Below are 13,554 nucleotides of genomic sequence, written 5' to 3' on the forward strand. Positions count from 1 at the left end.
CCATGTATGGAAGTGAAACATGGACGATAAATAGTTTGGACAAGAAGAGAATAGAAGCTTTCGAAATGTGGTGCTACAGAAGAATGCTGAAGATTAGATGGGTAGATCACATAACTAATGAGGAAGTATTGAATATGATTGGGGAGAAGAGAAGTTTGTGGCACAACTTGACCAGAAGAAGGGATCGGTTGGTAGGACATGTTCTGTGGCATCAAGGGATCACCAATTTAGTATTGGAGTGCAGTGTGGAGGGTAAAAATCGTAGAGGGAGACCAAGAGATGAATACACTAAGCAGATTCAGAAGGCTGTAGGTTGCAGTAGGTACTGGGAGATGAAGAAGCTTGCACAGGATAGAGTAGCATGGAGAGCTGCATCAAACCAGTCGCAGGACTGAAGACCACAACAATAACAACAACATGTGTGAATGCCTCTGACATGAGGTGGAGACAAACAGCAAAATCTACTTGACATGTGTGCGTATCACGTTGGGGCAGTGAGGGGGCGAGGGACATGAACCGACAACCATAGCACTGCCAGTCAACCAACGAATGGCAACAGGGCAGTCCCGTGGCCAATCAGAGGATTCAGCACTAAGTTTACGTAGTTTAAAAATGCTGCATTGTCAACCTACACAACATTAGTAGTTTTGTTTCCTACTGGCATCAGCCATCCAGGGTTGAAACTTTGTGACACAATTTTTCTCAACCCAGTATATTCAAATCAAAATTTAAGATTGTGCTGCTATTCACTTCTGCTGTCAGAATCTTTTTGCCTGTAGTGCAATTTGGCCAATATTACTGTTAATAAACTATGCTAAGTCTGGGACCTTTCCATGGGCACCCCTGCAGTTAACTGATACCACATTAACAATTTCTCTTTTTGATCTGCAAGAAGAACATGAGTAATTTGTACATTTGCCTGATTATGACCCATATTTTATCATGATAATATTATGAGAAGGATATATTTTACTCACCATATAGTGGATATGGTGAGTCACAGACAGCCACAACAAAAAGGCTACTAAACATCAAAGAATGGAAAATCTAGGATGATATGTAACAATATTATGAGAAGGAAAGTACACTCTCTCTCTCTCTCTCTCTCTCTCTCTCTCTCTCTCTCTCTCTGATACACACATGACTGCAGTCTCAGGCAACTGAAACAACACTGCGAGCAGCAGCACCAGTGCATGATGAGAGTGGCGACTGGGTGAGGAAAAGGAGGAGGCTGGGGCAGGAAGGGGGAGGGATAGTATGGTTCAGATGGTGGACAGTGAAGTGCTGCAGGTTGTCCGGTGGGCAGGGGAGATGTGGGAGGGGGGGGGGGGGGGGAAGAAGTAGCGGAAAAGGAGAGAAATAAATAAAACAATTAAATTAAAAAAGACTGGGTATGGTGGTAGAATGATTGCTGTGTAGTGCTGGAATGGGAGCAGGGATGGGGCTGGATGGGTGAGGACAGTGACTAGCGATGACTACTAAACATGTAAGGTTTTGGCCATAAGGCCTTCTTATGAAATAGACAACACACACACACACATCCATGCAAGAGCAGCTCGCATACTGTTTCACACTAGTGCGGCTCACACACTGTTTACGTGAATATCTTGTGTGTGTGTGTGTGTGTGTGTGTGTGTTGCCTATATAAGAAGAAGGTATTCTGGCCAAAAGCTTTCATGTTTAGTTGTCTTTTTGTTGTACCTGTCTGTTACTCAACATCTCTGCTATATGGTGAGTAGCAATCTATTCATTTCATAATATTATCATTATTCCATGCTAGATTTTCCATTGTTATATTTTATCGCGAGCCTGTGGGGGATTTTCTTTAACTTAAAATGCCTCATGTTAATGCCACATACACTCTGTTACCTGAGTAACTGCTTTCTGTTTGTAGTACTTGCCCAATTTATTGAGGTAGGGCTTTCAGTTCCCCACTTGACAGTGATGACCAAGAAATCTGCATTTGATATCATCACAGAAATCATCTGAGCCTCTGATTTAGGCCTCCATTCAGCTCTAAATCATATCTACAGCCAGTGGGTCACAGGCAACTCTGGTTATCCTGAATGAAAGCAGAATCAGTGCACATTCTGATGCAGAATGAAAATCCATTCTGGAAACAACACCTTAGGCTGTGGCTAAGACATTTACGGCAGTATCCTCTCTACAAGACAGGTGAAGAGATACCGAGAGAAGTGAAACTGTAAGGGTGAGTCATGAGTTAAGCCCTTCCCCTCGAAAGGCAAGATCCCAAGTTTGAGTCCTAGTTTGGCATACAAATTTAATTTGTCAAAAAGTTTTTAAAAAATCTGGATATGATGCTGCAAATCACAAGCCTTGCTTGTGCCATGTCTGGGAGGCTATATTAATTTCATTGATTCAGACACCCATCTAAAGAAACCAAGAATGGCTTCTGAATCCAGGTGATAGGCACTGTTTGTACAAACTTGCAACCAGCTCCATCCAGTGTTCAGTAACTGCTAGAACACACATCTTGGAGGTTAGAACTATGGTGAATATATTGAGTGAATACTGACCTTGCCCTGTGTGCATCTCCATCACCCTTGTTATACTGGAGTTCTCAATGACCAGTGACTGACCAGTGATGCTTGGTGTTGGCAGGACTTTGCAGAAAAATAAGTCACAGGCACAACAGGTGTGGGATCCTGTGATGGCTGAAATGTGTTCTTAACAATGGACAGCACCTGATTTCAGTTGCACTGGCCTTAATGGGACAATCTTGCAGCCAGCATCAATATTCACTTTCTGTGCAGAGATTCTTCCACCATTCACTATTGGTTGAGGCTGAAGTAGACATGTCATTTGTATCAGGCATACCATAACGTCATCACAGCTATGATGGGATTCCTGAGGTTCCACACCTTTTGAAACAGGTGTCCAAATGTTGCTGCAGCCTAGGGCAGTAGCTTGAATCATGTTGACTGTGGCCGGCTCAGATTATAGCTGTTTCTAGACTGCAGCCAATCCCTGTTATGTCCACACACAACAACCACACCATTATGTAGACTAAATAATAAGATGGAATAAAGTACTGACATAATCAGTTAGAGGCTAACAGAAAACTATGAGGAGACAGCAATAACCGCAAGATTGTTGCCCCGCAGGTGTTATAAATCTACACTATTAACATTATAAAAGAATGAAAAAAAGTAAAGTCCCATAGGGTATCCCAGATGGTGGAAACACAAAAATCTGTGTACAGATATTTCGGTAAACAAAAAAAGCTTGCTTCAGCTTGAAGGGTCAGTGAACCTTAGCTTTGGCAGTAATTAATGCATTTCATAATTTTAAAGTTAGTTCTGCTATAAAAAATAAGGAGATGAAAATTAACCTGCACTTTTAAGGATAGCTGTCTTAAAGGAGACTTTTGACAACTATATACTATAGAAACAGACTGGGCTCTTTAGATCACTTGAAATTTACATTTCTGATAGAGTTCTCCAATTAGAAATAACAAAGCCAGCTTTCCTGTCCATATATTTCAAAGTCTAGCTCAAACCAACAAAGGCACCTAATTTTTTGTTTCACTAGAGAATGAACCCATGCAGTTTAAGTATTTCAAAAATTCATTGAAAAACTCTTCTTCATTTCTAGAGATCACCTTGAATGAAGAGCATATTTTATTCTTGGCACACTTAATGCTAATGCAGCTGATGCCTCCAGAGTGGCAATCGATAAAATATGGAGGCTGGTGGGGGGACTGGTTCTTCCTGTATCAGCAGGGCGATGACTCATCCATCAGTGCTCTATTCTGTGGGTGAAAGTAGGAGGACACAGTGGGGGAGGCAGTGAATGTGCACAGTGCAACAGTTGGGGGTATCCTACCACAAAAATGTGGTGACTGATCCCATCACCCAGCTGGGTTCAACAGATCATAGACTCAACTGAATTGAATGTCAGACACATGCTGCCAACCAAAAGACAGGGTCCAGACAAAGCCTGTGGGGAAAGCATGACAGGTCGGAATGGAAATGAGGGTGCAACAAATCTAAAAGACTTGGTGGCTGGTACCCATGCAAATATTCTGCTTGGCTGCAGCCGTTAACCAGCATTGCCCGGTACATGGCGAGAAAACTAGACACTGCATCATCATGGGATAAGACAGTCACAGACTTTTCCATTTGGGTCTTGAACGTTTGGCATGATGTGTTCAGAGCTAGAGCATGACTCAGAGCTAGAAGGCAGGTGAAAAAGGGCAGTAGTCAGATGCTGGTACAACTGCAAATGCAAAATCTTCAAACTGCCATGACACAAATAGATGACCATTATTGAATGTGACGGTCCTGGAGGGAGCCATTAATAGCAAAAGTGACAAACAATGCATGAACAGTAACTACCAGTTTCATGGAAGACAGTTTGGAAAAATGGGAAATTGCATCCACTACTAGGAACCACATGCTTCCTGAAAATGACTCCATGGCATCGACATGCACCCATGCACCCAGCTCCAGAACTGACCAAATTTAAAATAGACAGAGCAGTGCAGTCTGGTTCTGTGCGCAGGCTGTGCAAGCCTGTTCAATATCATCACTAACTGTTGGCCAGTAGATGTCATGCCATGCCAAATCCTTCATACCTGAGATACTCCAGTGCAGCATCTGGAGTATGCGATGACACATCACAAGGGGGATGACTACTCAACTGCTCTGCTCCTCCTTGGCAAGAATGGGAATCGCCTGGACCACATTGAGGTGTTTATGTAGGCAGAAAAATGTATGCCATGCCGACTCTGCTCCTGAAGTGGCCCATGCTGTCTGGACTGCTGAAACAATTTTCTGAAGGAAAAAAAAAAAATGGGCCTCAGCCTCTTGCAATGTTAAAGGAAAATTGAGCAGTGTCTGCTGTGAGGCATCATTCACTGCGAAACACCAGATCTGGACACACTGGCAACTGTAATAGGGTATCCAAATTTGCATTCTGGAGAGTGGACTGATAATGAATGTTATAGCACTAATTACCGAGAACGAGCACCAACCTCTGCAATCAGTAGGCAGCCCTATCCAGTAGCTTGAAATGATGGCTGAATATGAAACTAGGCGCTTGTGGTCAGTGACAAGTAGGAACTTCACACCATACAAGAAAACATGAAACCTTTTAATACTGAAAATAATAGCTAGTGTCCTCTTTTCAACCTGTGAATAGTGACATTGTGTCACTAAAAGCATCTTCTAGAAGGTCTTTACAGGGTGACAGATGTGCAGGGCTTGAGGGATGAAATTAGCATAATAAGAAATCTTACCCAAACAGTGCAGGATCTTGAGCTACAGCAGGTTGACAATGGCTTTGAAATGCTTATCTGTGGGAACAAGGCGATCTTTGCTGATCATGTGACCAAAGAAATATACCTCTGTAGGAAAAAAATTATATTTTTCCAGTTTCCATGAAAGCTGGTCTCCAGAAGGTGTTGGTAAACTGCCTGCAGATTTTGTAAATGCTCCTCTCATGTATAACCCATGTCTAATATGTAAACAGGGTAGTTGATGCAACAGGAAATGTCTTGAATCTGCTCCAAATATTGTTGATAAATTCCTGGCACAGACAAAATTCTGTTGGACAAGCTATTAAACTGATAAGGTGCAAATGGGGTGTTGATCACCAAGAAACTGAGGAGGGTCATCCATTTGACAACTGCAGGTATGCCTCACATAAGTTGATGTAGGAAAAATACTGGACTTCTGACAATTTCATCTACAACTCCTCTGGCCATGGAACTGGATATAAGTCCATAACAGATTGCACACTGATTGTTTCTTTAAAATTGCCAGAAGGGCGCATGATGCCACCTGGCTGCTGAATCCCCACCAGAGGGATGGCCCACTGACTTGACGAAATGGGAGAAATGACACCGAAGTCCCACCAGAACTGTAACTCAGCTTTAACTTCGTCACACATGGCAAAGGGAATTGGGTGGGGGTAATAAAATTTAGGTTTTGCTAATGGCAGGGGGAGACACATAACTCAAAATTTTCTGCTCCACCCAAGGTATTCTCAAACAGCTGCTCACATTACTGTGATAAAGAATTCAAATCTCGAAGGGAGACTGACTGGGACACTAAATGTTCTTTGTCCACTCTCTGGATACCAAATACAGAAAAGGCATCAAATCCAAGAATATTTTTTGCCAAACCTGAATTAACCACTAGCAGTGTAAGTTTCCATTCCACATTCTTATAATGCGCTGAGAGAGATAGAGAGAGAAAGAAAGAAAGAAAACCCCCCTTAAAGGAACGCGCTGTTTACTATGAGACACAACTAGACATACTGTCCACTGCAAAGCAGTTCAACCAAGGAGCCTGTACATTTCTAAGTTAATGATGCTGATTGTCACTCACATAGCTACCTGAAACTCATTTGTTTGTCCATCCATGACTAACCTTATCAGAAAATGCTTGGAGTGATGATTGTGGGGTGCCAGAGACAACATCCGAGTCCAAGGTAATCATTACAGCATCTGACGGCTGCCCTGTGTCTCGCTGACTGTCACAAACTGATACCAAATGGCCTTCTCTTCAACATACCCCACATGTGGTACTTGTAAATGAGCAGTCCTGTGTAATGTATACCACATAATAACTGGGGCAGGACAGCTGACTGGCCCATTGAGTGGAAACAGATGTGGGATGAGAACAACGCCAAGAGCCTGAAAAAGATTCCAGGTTGGGACCACAACCTTTAGACTTATTTGTAGCTACCAGGGATCACTGTGACATTGCTGCACTTGAATCGTCAAAAGCATCATCACATGGTGGCTCAGGAGAAGACACAAACACTTGGCTGCCCTACAGGACATTGTGGTCTATCTACCTTCGCCAACTACTTGTTATTGGAAAGTGCATCCCTTGCTGCTGCTATAAGTTCATGTGATTCAGCATTCTGGGCAAATTTGGCTAAGGAGGTGTCAGACAAAGCCAGTGTCCTAGTTTTGATGATGGCATTATGTGCTAACTGGACAATCATGTCCACAATTAGCAAGTATGCATATGAGGTAGCACAGTGGGGACAGTCAAACTGACACTTGCATGAAAGACCTTGTGGCTCTACTATCCAGGCTGCATAAGACTGCCTGGGATGTTTGTGGTGCTGGTTAAACTGGAACTGTGTTGCTACCATATCATGGCTTTGATGTCCAAACTATTGTGGTGTGCCCAATTGACAGAATTTCTCAGAGGTATGTTTTTCGAGCTCAGTGGAGGGCTTCAAATGTTGTAACAAGTTGGCTGTATCGGGTGGATCGACAATAATCATTACCTGGGAACACAGCAAGAACTGGCGCAGATAATTCTTCCACCTCTCTACAGACTCATCAAAGCCAGTGAATGGTGCAGGGGAGAAAGGTTCTCTGCGGGCACCTGGCCTTCCACCAGTGCAGCATTAGAGTAGGTCAGTTCTACAAGCTATTTGAGTATTTTCCGCATCTGCACCTGCTGCAGCTTTTGTTGCTGCTCCTTCCAGCATTGAAAAAGTAGCAGGTCCATGGTGGCCTCATATTAGCACTATGAAAAAAAAAAAAAAGAAAAAGAAGAAGAAGAAGAAGAAGAAAAGTGTCACACACATAAGAATGTCCTACATTGCCACTTTTGTGTATGCTCAGGGTGAGACGATGCCACAAACTGTCATTGTCAGTACAATACAAATGTCACTGTGCTAGCCAATGGTAGCTCGACTACAAAGTCTTAGGGCTGAACCTCAGAAGAGGGAACGAAACTTGACTGTTCGCTGCAGAGTATGCTTCACCTGTGTGGAGTGCATCCACTCACACCAAACAGGTTGATATTGCAACGAATGAGACCGTCCGAATCACGTCGGGATGTATGAAGCCAACTCCAGTCGATAAAATCTACCTGATTGTTGGAATAGCTCCACCCACTATTAGAAGGGCTGTTGCTGCTGATGTAGAGAGGGCTAAGCAAACTTATGATCCCACATGATCGTCAGGCTGTAGTCGGTCGACTGAAGTCGAGAAAGAGCTTCATCGCCAGGACTCAACCACTAGAGGGGACACCAGAATTTAACTGCGTCACCAGGTGGAAGAGCAAGCTACCACCTGATATCCCTGTAAAGGAAGAGCTAGCTCCAGGAAATGACTTACCCTACCCTATTTGGAGATCACTCAATTGTCTTACGGTGGGCGTTCCTCTTTGCAAGACCAACATGTGAAAATGGGGCATTCTTCCAGCTGATGGAGATACATCCTGCAAGTGTGGAACAACACAAGACCTGGCCCACCTGCTAATTTGTCCTCAACTTGAACAGCCCTGATCGAGGGAAACAACAAGACCATCAAAGTTGCTACCTTCTGGAAATGCTGAGCAGACTTGGAAATGCATGAATGATCTTAGTCTGTCTATGGGGGAGCATGAGTTCAAACACCTTAGAGATGAGCACAAAGATAAACACCAAACGTGACTATTGTGAGTGATTGTACAACTAAGCACACAGAAATAGAGAGAGCATTAGGCGCAGGCCAGGCCTGAGGCAGCCGAAATATGTGTAAGAACTGACGGCCCTGGCTTATCACTGCTGACAGGTAAACATCTTGGACAGGGGTTCTGCCCATGCAGTGCTTCACAAGTGGTGTCTGTGACAGCTTACCACATAATTCTACTTTGAGATCCATACCAGCACATCTGTGTTCATATCAATATCCACTGGTGGGGATACTAAAATTTTGTACTGAATTCAATGGTGGCTTCTAACCACACATTTGCAGTTATGTTGGAAATGTTTCATTTGTGGACCAATGTTTACTAGAATGTTTCTGCATGTATTGCCATATTCATTCACTTGTGTCAGTTGGTGGTAGTAATTATGACTCCTCCATATTAAAGTTGCAACTTCAGAAAATTATAGTGAAATGCAAATAGGTCTGCAGAGGATTGATACTTAGTGCAGGAACTGATAGCAAACCCCCAACATAAATATATGTAAGGGGGAGAAAGAGGTGGGACATGGGAGAAAATGTTGGGAAGGGATGGCTGGCAGCTTTTGTGCAGCACAGAATGAAGATGATGTGATGGCATCAATTGGGAGGGTATGGCAGGACAGAGGAGGGGGAGACTAGTGGATAGAGGGTGTGGGTGCAGTGGATTAGTGAAGATTGAGGTCAGCACGATTCTGGGAGTGAAGTATGTGTAGTAAGGATAACTCTCATCTGCGTAGTGCAGGAAAGCTGGTGCTGAGGGGAAGGATTCAGATGACATGAGTTTTGAAGCATACATTTAACTGAAGCATGTTTTGTCAGCAATATGTTCCATTACTTGGTGGTCAACTCTGTTCTTTGCCACAATTTAGCAGTGGGCATTCATTATGGTGGACAGCTGGTTGGTGGTCAAGCCCACATAAAATGCTTTGCAGAACTTGCAGCAGAGCTGGTATATGAGATGGATGCTTTCTTAGGTTATCTTGCCTCTAATGGGATAGGATGTACACTGTGTGATCAAAACTAACTGGACACCCCCAAAAACATTTGTTTTTCTATTAGGTGCATTGTGCTGCCACCTACTGCGAGGTACTCCATATCTGCAACCTCAGTAGTCATTAGACATTATAGTGCAGAATGGGGCACTTGCCGGAACTCACGGACTTCACATGTGGTCAGGTGATTAGGTGTCACTTGTGTCATACCTCTGTATGCAAGATTTCCACACTCCTAAACATCTCTAAGTCCACTGTTTCTGTTGTGATAGTGACGTGGAAATGTGAAGGGACACATGCAGCACAAAATCGTAGAGGCCAGCCTCGTCTGTTGGCTGTGTAATAGGCAGACATCTATCCAGACCATCACACAGGAATTCCAAACTGCATCAGGATCTACTGCAAGTACTATGACAGTTAGGCGGGAGGTGAGAAAACTTGGATTTCATGGTTGAGCAGCTGCTCATAAGCCACACATGACGCTGGTAAATGCCAAACGATGACTTGCTTGGTGTAAGGAGCATAAATGATGGACGATTGAACAGTGGAGAAACGTAGTGTGGGGTGACGGATCATGGTACACGATGTGGCGTTCTGATGGCAGGATGTGAGTATGGGAAATGTCTTGTGAATGTCATCTGCCAGCCAACAGTAAAGTTCAGAGGTGTGGTGTTATGATGTGGTCGTGTTTTTCATGGAGGGAGCCTGCACCCCTTGTTGTTTTGCATGGCACTATCACAGCACAGGCCTACATTGATGTTTTGAGCACCTTCTTGCTTCCACTGTTGAAGAGCAGTTCAGGTATGGTGACTGCATCTTTCAACATGACGGAGTACCTGTTCATAATGCATGGCCTGTGGTGGTGTGGTTACATGACAATACATCCCTGTAATGGACTGGCATGCACAGAGTCCTGACCTGAATCCTATAGAACACCTTTGGGATATTTTGGAACACCGACTTCGTGCCAGGCCTCACTGATCGACATCAGTACCTCTCCTCAGTGCTGCACTCCATGAAGAAAGGTGTGCCATTCCCTAAGAAACCTTCCAGCACCTGATTGAATGTATGCCTGTGAGAGTGGAAGCTGTCATCAAGGCTAAGGGTGAGCCAACACCATATTGAATTCCAGCATTACTGATCGAGGGTGCCACGAACGTGTAAGTCATTTCCAGCCAGGTGTCCGGATACTTTTGAGCACATAGTGTATATGCCTTTGACAGGATTGGAGTAGGAGGTGCTGAGCAGGTTATGCAGCAGGATCTTGCACAAGTATATGATCCCAGTGGCAATGGATTTGGAATAGGAATGGCACAGGGATGGGCCCATGTCTTGCATTCTTATCCTGTACATTTGCTGCCTCCCACCTCCTGTACTCCTACCCTCACACCAATTGCATCCTTCCAAGCCACCAGCCACCCCAATGCAACCCCTTCTCCCACTTCCCACCTCTTTCTCCCTTTACCCACCCCACCTAATACACAATCCTCCACCCCATTTCAACTGTCGAACTGCAATCCTGGCATTGTGTATCCAGACAGCCCAGTGTAGCTGCACAGGTGTGTGTGTGTGTGGGTATGTGTATGTGTCTGTGTCTGTGTGTGGTAGGAAGATACATAGTTTTTCAATTACACAGTTGCTAATCAACTGTTGTAGCCATAATAACTGTAGAATATTTAGTAATATATGTAGAGGGCAACATAAAGCAGAATTGCCACATAGACCTAGTTTCAAGAAAAGCAGGTACCAGAATGATATTCATTGGAAGAATCATAAGGCATTGTAATTCACTCACAAAGGAAGTAGCTTACAAAACCTAGTTACTCTGATTCTTGAATACTGCTAACCAGTCTAGGACAAAGGGGACATTGCAGATTACTGATAGGTTTACTGTTAAAATTCCTAGAGTGTACATTCCAAGAAGAGTCAGACAGCATATTACTTTGCTTGATATACATCTCATGAAATGACCATGACGGGATAATCAGAGAAATTTGAATTGGTACAAAGTCCTAATGACAGTCATTCTCCTCACATGCCTTTTGTGACTGGAACAGGAAAGGGGGAAATTATCATTGTAGCAGAGTTAGGTGTAGATGCTCTATTGTTTGTATTTCTAATATGTGATGATTAATGCAGTCTTTTCAACTATGAAAAGTGAGTTATTGAGATTTGGTAATAATTGGTACTCAATAAAACACATGTGTTCCATGCATAATTGTTACTATCATCACTCACTTGCATACATATAAAAACAAAGCAGCAAACCATAACCAAATGTTTGTTTTTATATGATAGCTTTCATGCATTTCTAGTTTCTTTCACCATCATTAGTTCTAACTTATTTACATAATTTTTTGAATATATATTCACCTTCTTTATAGCGGAATCTTCTTTTTAATCAAAAGTGTTGTGTATATGTCAGTGTATTTAACTCCAGTGAACCACAAAACCACCATTTTACAAAATGCATTTTCTTGCATTAGCAACCACTGAAAAATAATTATTTGAGTATTACTTGTCTGAAGCAACTTGGGGCCAATATAACAATAGTTAGCACATAAATTTTAAGCTTCTGTGCTTTAGTAAGTGAGGCTAGAGCACATGAATGGTGTTGGGGACAAGGAACAGCTTTTATATTTTAACTAAAAAAATGAGTGATTATAATGAAAATATAAGGAAATAAAGAATATAAATTTTTAGATGTTATTAAGCACCTTCTCCCTTGTACTTGCTTAATAAGTGCACATTATTTTTTTACTAATACATTAATTTAAGAGCAATTACATTTGTTTCAGATGAAGAACTGCAGCCAGTTCTCAAGTACTACCAAGGTTCATCAATAGAATCTGGGCTTGTGGCAGATGCTGATGGTTTCCACCTAAACAATAAGAATCTCACTATATTCAGTGGTGCACTTCATTATTTCAGGGTGCATCCTTCCTACTGGGAAGATCGCATAGCGAAGATTAGTGCTTTGGGACTTGTTGCGGTTGAGACGTAAGTTCACATTTATATGTTCTATATGTCTAACTTACGTCTCTCAGTACTGCTTTTGTTCCTACCACACACTGCCCATATGCCATTTTATTAGCAATTCACACTCCTAAATATTCTATTAGTTTTTTGCTAAGACATTTGGGAAGCATAAGATTGATGGTTTTTGAAAATGTCAGATACACTAGCAGATGGCATGAATTGCCTGGGACTTTTTCTTTACTTTATTGACATTACACAAATGTGTACAAATAAGAAAGTGTAATTATATTAATAGTTCACCAAATAGTATGTGCAGCTTGCATATCATAAGTCAGGCTAACATTATGTGAGAAACCAAAACATAAAAAACCATATTTTGTGAACTGCCAAAAGACTATCTCAAGGTGAAGCTCATTGTGTTATTTTGATCATATACATATTCTAGGCAAAAATCTTAAAACAAATATTGCCATTTGCTTAAACAGTGGTTTTGGGTCAAATTTTCAGTCTTAATTATTTTTTATAAATATTTATGAACTTACTTAATGATAAAAACTAAAAGATCTGACTGTCAATCTGTCTTTTAGATATGTACCATGGAACTTACATGAGCCTGAGGAAGGTGTTTACGACTTTGGAGATGGAGACCGAGAATTCTCTGCCTTTTTGAACCTAGATTTATTCATTCAAAAGGTGTACGAAGCTAATCTTCTAATGTTAATAAGGCCTGGACCTTACATTTGTGCAGAATGGGAATTTGGTGGCTTACCAAGGTATGAAACTGACAAAAAGTCTTGTATTGTTGATACTAATGGTGATGAGAAAAATTTGTGTATCATGCCATATAAGATAGTTTCAGTTTCAGTATATTGCGCATCATTACAAGTGAAGTGCAGGTATGGTAATAATTATAATAATAATAATAATAATAATAATTGCTGTATGGAATGAATATTATATAGTTGATAATAGAAGATCCTGTGGAAGTCCCTTCGGGAGTACTTAGGATTCTAACAATAATGATATTTTTATTTAATAATAAGAGTGAATTTAAAACGAATTGTGTGATTTACAGCAACAAAATTAGAAGTAAATATAATTTTGATATAGATTATGTGTGGTATCCTCCCCACTCGTCTC

The 13,554-nt window shown here is 41.9% G+C and overlaps 1 protein-coding gene across 2 annotated transcripts in view; it reads left to right on the top strand.

The window, feature by feature from the left end:
- Positions 1-13,554, top strand: part of LOC126194665 (beta-galactosidase-1-like protein 2) — a 135,854-nt gene that overhangs the window by 75,979 nt on the left and 46,321 nt on the right. For both annotated transcript variants that reach the window (XM_049932865.1, XM_049932866.1), the window contains exons 2-3: positions 12,234-12,435; positions 13,002-13,187. In XM_049932865.1, the coding sequence (XP_049788822.1) occupies positions 12,234-12,435; positions 13,002-13,187 (388 nt within the window). The remainder of the gene's footprint in view (positions 1-12,233; positions 12,436-13,001; positions 13,188-13,554) is intronic.

Source organism: Schistocerca nitens, chromosome 7 (assembly GCF_023898315.1).
Source record: "Schistocerca nitens isolate TAMUIC-IGC-003100 chromosome 7, iqSchNite1.1, whole genome shotgun sequence".
NCBI classification, from domain to species: Eukaryota; Metazoa; Arthropoda; class Insecta; order Orthoptera; family Acrididae; genus Schistocerca; species Schistocerca nitens.